We start from the raw sequence: 11,629 nt of genomic DNA, 5'->3' as shown, positions 1-11,629 counted from the left end.
ATTTACAACACTATGCAGTTGGTGCACTTAACACAATTAAATCTAATTTCACTTATCGAGTCAAGACCGCCTCGAGAAATAATGGTGTTGACTTAATTGCATTAAGTTTGAAGTAATGTGTTGAAATACGATTTAATTGTGTTGAACACATATATCACGTTACAACTTACAACATAGAACCCCATACAACAAAGTATCCGGAAGCATATCAAATTACCCAAAAGGAGGAGTTGTAGGGTTCAAATCCAAATGGGAAGATGTGTTGTCAAAACCAAGGTAGGAAAAGGGAAATACTACCCACTTTTCTAACCATAACTCAATATTTTCAAACAATTGGAAAACTAGTTGTAAGAAAGGGGCAAAACCCTTCCCTCCCAAACAGTTACACAATGGAAAAAGGAAAAGGAAAAGGGAAAGGGAAAGTGAAAAAGAACAGAGTTCTTGTAAAAAATCTGGATTTCTTGTTGCTGCTCACAGGTTTCCTTGGTTTTACTCATTAAATGCTTTACAGTCAAGTCTTCGCTACTTGATAATGAAATGAGGGGAAAAGGAAAAGGAAAGTTTCACACTTCATGACCAAACAATTAGATGGTGAATTAGGTGAAAGGACATGGCCAACATATTTATTTAGAAAAACAAGGAAAAAAAAAAAGGACAATTGAATTGCTTATGAAATTGCAGTGATTGATGCCCTTAATGATGACAGAAAAATGTGGGAAGATACTTAAGCCCATGAAAGAAACAGAGAATCCAATACTAGTATTTGTCCTGCACTCCAGCTGGTCCTGGCTTTTAAGTGGGCTGTTCATCAAGAAATCCAGAGGTGGGTCCTCTCAATATTTGGTTCTCCATCTACTTGAAACTCAATTTTGAAGAGTGAGTGAAAGAGATTGCTTTACAATATATATATATATATATATATATTACCATCACATTTATTTGGCAATACAAGTCAGATGGTAACATGGGCAGTACATCAACATGCCCATTGAAGATTTTGGGCCTCACTAAAGGAGTAAAGGGCTTTGTGCCTCTCTTATCATAATTAAGCCTGGCTATTTCACCTCACAACATCATTTAGACACAATGCTGCCCCACTAAACGTCCAATTTTAATCTTTGGTCAGTGATACAATGCGGGAGGGGTGTGGACCCCACTACATGACATCACTATGATGTTAGTGGTGGGATCTACATCCCTACTCACATCATCATATTCGAAAATTCTTCAAATTTGAAGGATCTATCTTTATTCTTAATCTTTACCAACTGTATAATTTTGGTTTTAAATTATAAAATTGGGCCTTATTTATGTTGTATGCTATTTTTAAAAGGAAAGGAGAAATATTAATTCCAACACATAATACATTTTCAGAATCAGAATTATATTATCAATGATTAAAATTATAACCATCAATCCAAATCCTCTCGGGTATCTTTACTCTGCGGTTCCCTGCAGTACAGGTACGGGTTCACCACATTTATTTTCGAACTTCATCCCTTTCAGCGATGAATTTCACCACCATAAACTTCACTTTTTTGAACTCAACAATTTAAATTAGTGAATTTCAACACCACAACCTTGCTATTCTTGAAATTTTAAATGATAAAAATACCGTTATTATAGGTGAGTAAAAATAGGTAAAATTTTACCATTCTAGCGGTGAAAATCACCATTAAAAGTGGTAAAATTTCACAACCAGGGAACCATCACAATAAATTTTGATTCCATAACCATCACAATAAATTTGGGTTGACAAGGACAGAATAGGAAGTTGAGTTTCTTTGCCAACATAACAGAAGAAGAGAGAAAAGCCAAAAGATGTACCTAAAATGTATGCATGTTAGCTATTGACAACTCTTACCAGAAAAAAATGTAAGTAATGGCATTGGTACCACTTCAAATACAAATACATTCAGATTGACATTTCATGCCTTTGCTTTGTCAGACTACCATCCACTAGAGTCAAATCAAGGACCCCTATCATGTCATCACATAAATACTACATTTCTCCTTTGGCAGGTTGGTCACAATTAGTGCTTGCTGGAAATAATCGGAAGCCAGATGCATTGGTTTTAATAGGGCTTTGCAGTGTTTTGGTTGCCGCGAATTAATGAGAAAACGATACTGAAAGGAAAGAAAAAAAGTAAAAATCAAGAGACAGTAACTTAAACTGAGTCAAACTATATCTTATAGTAATATCACATGTGTTAGATTTACTTTGTCGTCTTTGTCCACATGAAAAATGGTAATGGTTGGTAAATTGGTAATTAATTTTGTTAAGACATAAAGGCCATGTCCGAGTTCATGGGATTAAAAGCATAAAATTACAAAAAATGTAGATCTATGCATTCATTGCTTGAAAAAGAAATATCAGTGCTTTAATGGGTTTTTCATGTGATTAAAATCAAAGATCACAATAAGTTCTTCCCCACTTTCACATGATTATTCAATTTTACTTTGGAAATAAAAATAAAAAATGTAAATGATTATTGACGATTAATTTATTTATTGGATAAATTACATTAACATCTCATGTTGAATGTCTAAATAATAGGGACCTTCCATCTAATTTAATTTAAAAAATTAGCACTGACCTCCCTTGTAATTCTGGTTTGACTATCATAACATCCATCAGTATTGTATGCTTAAATCATGTTTAAAATTTACTTTAAATCCAATTTTACTCTAAGAAAATTTGAAAATGAATTTTGTTTATATGTTATAAATAAGTAATAAAAGTACAAGGGAGTATAATCATTATTTAACACCTTCGGGTCAACTTCAACATTGACTAGAGGCAGTGTCATTTTTTTTAAGGGTAAAGTGAAAAAAACACCCTTAATGTTTATATAACACAACTATTTATTAAGTTTGAAAAAATGAGCGAAAAATTACATATGTTATATATATAAGTCCGTTAAATATGAAAAATGAGCAAAGAAGGATTTGAAATCACTATTAAAATATAAAATTCTGAAAATACTCTTATCTCTACTGATAATGCCCTTATATATATATATAGATACACACACACTGAACCGACGCCGAACATATCAAGTCATCGCCATTGTTCCACTACCGGTGGCAGTGATGATGAAGAAGAAACTCAAAAAAAGAAAAAAAAATAGGCACAATTTAGTCATTTCACATTTAATTAGTTTTTTTACTTATTTTTTAATTCAGTTATGGAGGGACAATTTAGTTTTTTTTTAGCATTCAGGTCCTTATTTACTCTAAAATTAAATTTTAGATACTTTTTAGAACGTATAGAGAGTAAAGGGGTGTTTTTCGCTCACGACCCTTTTAAATTACAAAAAAAGTCCCTGTTATTTATACAGTCAAGAGAGGAGGTTAGTTTAATTCAACCTTACTTATTTCAAGACTTTTCTAGACGCGGGCGGCATGTTTAGTGAACCTTTAATTTTTCCAATCTTAGTTCTATCATTTTTTAAAGGAGTTTTAGATTTGCATTATTGGGATCTGGTCAGCTTTAGTGACAAGAAATTTGCACCTAATTCTGTTCATATTTTAGGTGAGGTTTAGTTTATAAACCCTAAATAGGCTGCGTCCAGGAACATCTAATAGATGAAGGCAAGTTATTTTCAACTAAAACTCAATGGTCCTCTAGATGCTCAATTCAAAACCAATTGTGCAGAGATCATGTGACCCATAAAATACAATACATATGTATATAAAAGTATATCTATATATGTTTGGTTTCTTTCATTAATTTGGTCAAACTAAGTGTGTGTCTTTGTTTTGCTCTTTCTTTCACAACTTAACAAGTGTCTAATTGGATAAGCTTGTGCATTTCATTAATATACTAATCTTACAGAGAGAAAGATGCTTTACAAGTATGATTTAAATCTAAATAGAGAAGGAATCTTTAGCCATTGCCAACAAGAAAACTAAGGTGATGTTTGGTTGACTGAGAAATAGTCTTAATCAATTATTAACCATGTTGGATTCAAGGAATTTCTTGCTCATGTCAAATTTAACAGCTCTTACTTTAATACTTTAGTTGGTCCAACTTAAGTCATACAATTCTTCTCAATGGGTGTCGCTCTCACACTCCGAGCGTGCTTCCGCTCTCACGCTCCGCACGGATTCTGATTCAAATTATCACTATTTATAGCTCTCGAATTAACTCTCGCACCCGCTCTCGCTTTATGCGACTTAGGATCCAGTTGGTTCAAATGCAAAACTGGACAAAAAGTTTCATGGCATTTCCAAACAAGCCCTAAAGAAATAAATGCAAAATTCCTTTTTCTAAAAGTAATTCAAAACCCATTATTCAAAATGTAATTAGATTCCAAAAAAAACAGGTTTGATAAAATGGGGTGGTACCTTTGTACAGATATAGAGATTTGTGCTGAAAATGTCATACAATTATTTATTTTATTTTATTTTTTCACTTCCCAAACAAGCCTTAGTAACATATGGCTACATTGGACAATATGATGTGAAAACCATGTGATCACTATCAGATTCCAGCTTTATCTACAAGAAAAAAACAGTTTGAATTTGCATAATAAAATGTACATAGAAATGCTCACGATCCAATCTATTCTCGGGCATAAATTATTGCAAGTGAAGTGGAAACATACACTACAAATCAATAATATTCATTATTGGTTCCTTTTTTTTTTGGTTCTTTCATATTATATTAAATGCTTGGCTCCACACAAAACACACCCATGTTGCCATTTCTTGTTTTGTGGTTCTAAAACGAATCAAATTACTCAAACCGCTTCCTTTAGATCTACCTGGTTAGAGGCTAATCTAGGACGGGTCGTAATAATTAATTAAATTTTAATTGCAAAAAAAATAAAATAAAAAAAATAAATAAAAAAGGAGGAAGAAGAAAGACGTTGATTAGTGGAATTTATAATACTAGGCCATAATGTGGTTATGTAGAAATTTGGAGGACTAATAACTAATAGATTCTTATAAACATTATCATCTATCAATTAGATATATATATTTTTTTTCCTAAAAAATTGAATTTTTATTTTTTAAATGCAGTGAGTTTTCTCAACACAATTTTCAAAGACTTTTGAAAATAGAAAATAGTGTTTAGAATTTTCTAAAATTACCTTTTTTAAAGTCTATTTCAACATAAAATTTTCAAGAAGGAAAAGGAAAAAAAAAAAAAAAAATCCAGAAAACTGTTTTCAAGAACTGAATCAATAGCCTCTTTAACATTTCCCTTTTAACTTTGGATGGGTTATAAATTCCCAATTGGTCCAATAAGTCCCTCACATCTTATTTCCCCGTACCAAAATTGACTAAAACTAAGCTTATTTTGTTGCACAGAGATAGAGGGAAGTTGAAGCACACATGATGGCAAAATGGCATAGCAAAGCAGCTTTTATCAATACTTGCTTCTCCTCTTCTGAATTTGACAGAAATATTTTGCTTGCACCCTATAACCTTAGCCAACACTCTAAAAATCTTTGATGTGTGAGAAAGCTTACATCTTTGAACTACCCCACTCAGTGGGAAGACCTATACATTTGCTAGCTTTCTGACTAAGAAACTCAGCAGTGATAGATTGAGCTCTACTTTTAGTTCCTTGTGGAGGCATTGGAACCTAAAAATAAAAGTTGACTTTACTTTATTCACTTTCTTGGCTTAGACAAGGCTGAAGAACTTCAATAATTGATAGCAACTTCTCACAATCTGTCTTAGTTGCTTATGTAAAAAGAACTGTGTCAACTGCTAGGTACAGTAGTGTCCTTATAGGACAAGAAGGTTTGATTTTAATTCATGACAGCCCTCTATCTTGAATTTCTTTGGAAATTGATCTAATTAAAAAACACTCCCCTAGAATCTATCATAACTAATGTAGCCAATAATTTCTTCTCGTATTTGATTGTAGGAATTTGAATCCTCTTTTATGTTATAATATAATAATATAATGTAATGGTTACATTAGCAATATAGAACACAAACTGAAACCGTATTAAAAAAGATTATCGATATTCTTGATTGAAGATACACACCGGACTCAACTAGCTTAGATATTACATCATTTTGCCTAAATTGAGGGACTATGGGCCAATTTGGTTTAGATTTTTAGAATAGGTTTTTAATTTTCAAAGAAATAAAAATCAGTTTAGTTGACATTTTCTAGAATTATTTTTTAAAAACTCACTTAGATAACTGCTGAAGGTAGTTCTTTGTAGGATGAGGAGATCATTCCACGTAAGTCAAGAAATCTGAGATCAATATCCAAGTGGAGATTCAAGCAATACACGGGACTCATTGACAGTAAGGATTAAGAAAGAAAAGGCTGACTTCGGTACCCAGTAGACTCGAGCTCGATGTGATTTGGTTGTTAAGGTGGTTGTTTTGTGTCTTAAAGGCTGATTAATGTCTCTAGTTATAGTGCTCACTACCTCGGTCAATGCCCCTTGGACTTTCGGGTGAGCCCGCTCTTTCCCAAGGGTTTGAGGGTCTCTCCTCCTGCCAGATGGGATATTGACGGATGGACCGCGGCGTTTTGCCTCTCAGTCCGAAGAGGTAATGACGCTTCTTAATTAATACAAATCTTGTCAAACGTCTTTCGTAATTAATGCCCTTCCCTATTACTCTTAACTCGAGCTCGGGTACCGAATGTCCTTTCCCCCATGTGTTGGCCTTGAATCAAGGCGATACCTTGAACCTCAGCCACCTGTCCACATGTCATCAGATTCCCGAATTCAGGATGGGGAAAGAGCCTTCCTCGAGATTCCGCCTTCTTAACCTCATAAGGCTCTATCCCGACTCTTTACCTTGAGGTCCCTATGACCAAGCAGGGAAATTCGCAAAACAGAATGCTCGAGGTCGCCCCTGCAGGAAGCAACCTCGGAAGGGAAGGGAGAAGGGGAGGAGGGGCTCATCCGACTGAAGCGGGGCGCGTCCACATGAGAGGCAGGGTAGCTACCCCTTCCTCGGCCAGTGAGTTCAGTTATAGGACAAACAGCTAGAGAATACTTAGTCCTTTCAGGAGCACCCCGAATAAGTACTGGCCAAGTGTGCATATTTTCAGAGGCGGTGCCAATCGGATAGCCAATGTGGCGTGGTCATCAAAAATAACTATCTTTTTAATCCTATAAGTGCAGTGATTTTGCTATAAGAACCCCACACTAGCAAGTTCTCACATTTTTCAATTTGATGGATAATAATGCACAATGGGTAAGAATGAAAACTATATCACAGTAAAAGGATAATATTTACCCATTTACTTGTGAGTATGTGATATCTACTAATAGGGTCCAATCACAAATACACACATAGCTTATAATTAAAGTAAGAAATAAGGAAACAATTTTTGGGAATAAATTTGCCACCTTCCCTAATTTTCTTATTTATTACTTTCTTGATTTTGTAATTATGCTAATTTGTAATTGAACAATATCACCTACTCAGATGAGTAGGTAAGTATTTATTAATAGTAAAAATTAATCCCTCAACAAAACCAATTAAACCAATTTAGTCATATATATACTTACAAATCAAAAACAATTTTTGAGGTTGTTAGTAAAATTATTAGCATCATAAAATGCTTTAATTGATTCTTGTTCTCTCCATATATACGAATGCATCTTCATCACTTGTTCTCGATAAGTGGTACAGAGCATGAAACGAAACCGTATAGAAAAAGATTATCGAGGTTCTTAATCGTAGATACACATTGATTCAATTAACTTAGATATTACGCCTACATTCACATCTAATAGAAAATTTTTATTATCTAAATTGAGGGACTATGGTTCATTTGGTTTAGATTTTTAGAATAGATTTTTTATTTTCAAAGAACTAAAAATCAATTTAGTTGACATTTTCTAGATTTTTTTTTTAAAAACCCACTTAGATAACTATCTTTTTAATTCCATACAAATATTTTCTATTAGTGTAGTGATTTTTGCTATAATATAACCCCACACCAGCAAGTTATCACATTTTTCAGTTTGATAGGTAATAATGCACAATGAGTAAAGAATGAAAACTATACAAGAGTAGAAGGACAATATTGGGTAAGAATGAAAAATATACCACAGTAAAAGGACAATTTTTTTGGAAATATTGGCATCTTTAACTAACAACCAACCAATATCATGCCTGACTTATCAATATTATGCCTGGACGGTATATAATTTTTACAAACTTACTTAATTATTCCCCCATATAATTTTTAGGGTTGATTCCTTAATGGAATGAGAAAGAGAAAGGAGAAAAGAAATATATTGATGTGGCTGTGTATCTTAACAGACTGTTAGAGATAATAAAAATTTACACATCATATGTGGCAAAAAGTTACACATCACAAAAGAATATTTTAAAAATTTACACATCACAAAAGAATATTTTAACAGATTGCTAGAGATACTCTAAGTAGTTATTAACATTAAACCATCCAATTAAACCAATTTAGTCATGTATACTTACAAATCAAAAACATTTTTGGAGGTTGTGAGCAAAATTATTGGCATCATAAAATGCTTTAATTAATCAAAAACACTAATTCAATATTTCCCCAATACAAGTATTATGCTTACTCTCTTAGAATGCCATCTCATGTGGTGAGTGAAGAGAAAAATATGCCCACACATTAAGCATGCCTTTATTGCTTTTTCTAATGCAATCTTTCATGCCTACGAAAACTAGTAAACTCATTGGCATTATCATTAATATGATAATAATAACATAAATACAAAATAAAACATTTAAAAGCAAAGTGATGATCAAATAAAAGAATTTATATATGAATTAAATTTCAAAAAAAAAAAAAAAAAGAGTCATGTACATTACCTCTAAGGTACTTCCACCCCCAAGAAAAGAAAAAGAAAAGAAAACACAAAAATTGTAGTCTTGGGTAGGTAAAAAGAAAAACCAAAAAAAGAAAAAAAAGAAAAGAAAAGCATAAGGAGATAAAATATATTTTTTTTATTATTTTCAATATTATTTGTCTTCCTCCTCCTCACCCAGTCAACCCATCTCACTTTTTTTTTTTTTTTTCAATTCCATTACCATTTTACCCTTTGATCCATTCACGGTCTTGGACCGAAACTGGGCCTGTGATTGGGCTTGGGCTCTAAGAGAGAAACACTTCGACACTTGAATTTCTGAAAGCTAGACAGAGTGGACAAACTTGAGCCGAAGCATCACATTCTGTACAGAGGCAAAGGTGCCGACACGGCAACAGAACCACTGAGGCGACTCGCTTCCGACACGCTTTGCAACTCGGCCCACTCGTCATCACGACTCGGTCCGGGTCAATGTATGCCGATTCGGCGTCGTCGGCCTGCCCTTCGACTCCCCCTCCTCCTTCCTCCTGTGCGCACCTCCCGCTCATTATAGCATGCTGCAGCCGCGCCTGCAGCGAAGCCGCCGCTGCCTCCTGCGCGCGAGCCTTCGCCTGCCACACCTGTGCCTCCGCGCTCAGCTGTGCCGCCCGAGCCTCCAGCTCTGCGTTGCGCCGAGCCGCCTTCTCCACCTCCACCTCCTTCTCCCTCAGCCTCCTCGCAGCCGATTCCTCCGCCGAGCCCAGCAGCGCACGGTAGTGCCTCTGCCGCTTCTCCGCTAACGAGCGCCTCATCTCCTCTCCCTGAACACAACACATATTCATGTGCATTCATATTTATATGGAGGATTGAAATGGAAAATTCAAAGAACCCATTTGTTATAGAGAAGAATCAGTACCTGGGTTCGAAGAAATTGTTCGATTTCATCACTCTGTCGTCTGATTTCGGGTGACAAGTCTTCTGACAATAGCGATAGCAGAACCGATGATGAAGATTGAGGAGAGAGAGTCTGTGGTCGGTGTTGATGATGTTGCTGTTGTTCTTCGAATGCTAATTGGAGACCTGTTGAGACTACATTTCGTTGCTGGGTATGAAGCTGAGTGAGGTCTATGAGCTGTAGTGGCTGAGTTTGCAATGAAAATGTATTGATAGATTGTGTTGTTGTTCCAGTAAATTCTCTTCCTCTCTTTCGCGACGTATTAGTTCCTATATAATTATTGACATATAATTATTGACTTCCAATCGATTATCTTCTAAATACACACAGAAATTATTGTAAGTTGAAAGAAATTTAACTCACCTCCATTGTTGAATACTATGTGAGATTGATCAAGAAATCCCCCTCCTGGTTGTGGTTGCAATGAATAGTCATTTCCAAGTAGATTCTTTCCCTCCTCTAAGCTTCTGCACAACGATATATGACTTTATCATTGAATCAAATCCATATATATATATATATAGATAGATAGAGAGGGAGAGGGGGTTCAAGCCATACCTGTTTTGGAAGAGAACATTTGATGGGTATTGAGCTTGAACAGCCATTGGTATAGATGTCTAGATGATACGATATGTTATGAACTAATATGGGATATATAGATATAAAGATGGATGATTTGTATATAGATGGTAGTTGAAGGAGAGGTTATGGAGAGAGAATGTTAGAGAGAGCAATGTGGTGGGACGCGAATGAAGGGCTAATTAACGCAAACACATAAACAGCATGAGAGAAATGAAGATGCCTGCGGACTCTTCAACAAGGGAGAAAAAGAATGATGCCGAGACGGTTAGAGAGAGAAAATTGGGTTAATCTTTTTTCTCCTTTCACAGAGTGCTTGGAGGAATATTGGAAGTAAATGAATTGTTTGATACCACCATCCTCTTCTCTATCACTTTGTTTTCACCTACTTTTCTTTTGTTTGCCTTTGCCTTGGGACGTTGGGTTGCTCTGCTGTGTATGTATGTTTTTTTTAGAGAGAGAGAAAGAGAGATATATAGAGAGAGGGTAGATGCGATTGAAGCGAATCAGTCCAAGAGAGAGACACCTTGTTGTTCTCTTCTTCCTCTTCTTTCTTTGGTTCTCTTCTTCTTCTCGCGTGGGGCTTGTCTTTTCTAGCTTGCTTTGAGGACTCCTCTCTCGTGTTTCTAATCAACTATATCTAAATATAATCTTCTAATTATCTATTTAATTAATTATTTTATTTAAAATATTTTAATTGCCATATATACACATATATATATATATATACACACACACACACTATATAATATATATAGAGTGAGAAAATGAACGAGGTGGGGGATGTTGGGGGTTGGGTGATGTTGTTGTTGGGCTTGCAGAGGGTCTTTGCCGCTACCGCTACCGCTGCCGCTGGGATTGTTTGTATATGGCCCATGCGTCTCTCGCCAGCCTTGTGACTCACTCTCTCTATTTTAGAGAGAGAAGATAAAAAAATAATATTAACAATAAAAGCTGTATTATTATTACAGTATTATTTATGTTGATTTATTTATTTATTGAATTGGGCACTCTATAGATCTTGGTAAATGGTGCAGTTTTAATTAAAAAGACTATACTGCCCCTGCTTGCATAAAAATGAGTAGAATGAAGATGCCTACTTTGCTGTGAAGTTGGGTTACAGGCGTAATGGAGTTTAAGGGGAATGATTCTAATTAGGTTTTGACCTGAAAGAAAAGGAGAGTTTTTATTTCATTCGTGTCCTTGGTCATTTGATTCAATGATTCTTAATGTTTGAGTTCACATTATTCTAGTGATTAAATTATTCTTTTTTAAAATTTTGAATCTCATGAATTAAGTGATATGACCTTAGAATAATTGC

At 34.8% G+C, this 11,629-nt stretch overlaps 1 protein-coding gene across 1 annotated transcript; it reads right to left on the bottom strand.

Moving 5' to 3' along the window:
* Window positions 1–8,726: 8,726 nt before the first annotated feature.
* On the bottom strand, window positions 8,727–10,934 carry LOC132283492 (BOI-related E3 ubiquitin-protein ligase 1-like). Its single transcript, XM_059785438.1, has 4 exons — window positions 10,288–10,934; window positions 10,093–10,196; window positions 9,691–9,998; window positions 8,727–9,595 (listed from the first exon to the last, which is right to left on the bottom strand). Exons 1-4 carry the CDS (start codon window positions 10,332–10,334, stop codon window positions 9,083–9,085), a joined length of 972 nt encoding a protein of 323 aa, XP_059641421.1. The 5' UTR covers window positions 10,335–10,934; the 3' UTR covers window positions 8,727–9,082.
* Window positions 10,935–11,629: the final 695 nt, after the last annotated feature.

The sequence above is a fragment of the Cornus florida genome, unplaced genomic scaffold, assembly GCF_030987335.1.
Source record: "Cornus florida cultivar Cherokee Brave unplaced genomic scaffold, ASM3098733v1 CherokeeBrave_3.0.0_Hap2_Chr11, whole genome shotgun sequence".
NCBI lineage: Eukaryota > Viridiplantae > Streptophyta > Magnoliopsida > Cornales > Cornaceae > Cornus > Cornus florida.
The sequence above is the reverse complement of the archived record's forward strand: the minus strand, read 5'-3'. Positions and strand labels throughout refer to the sequence as shown.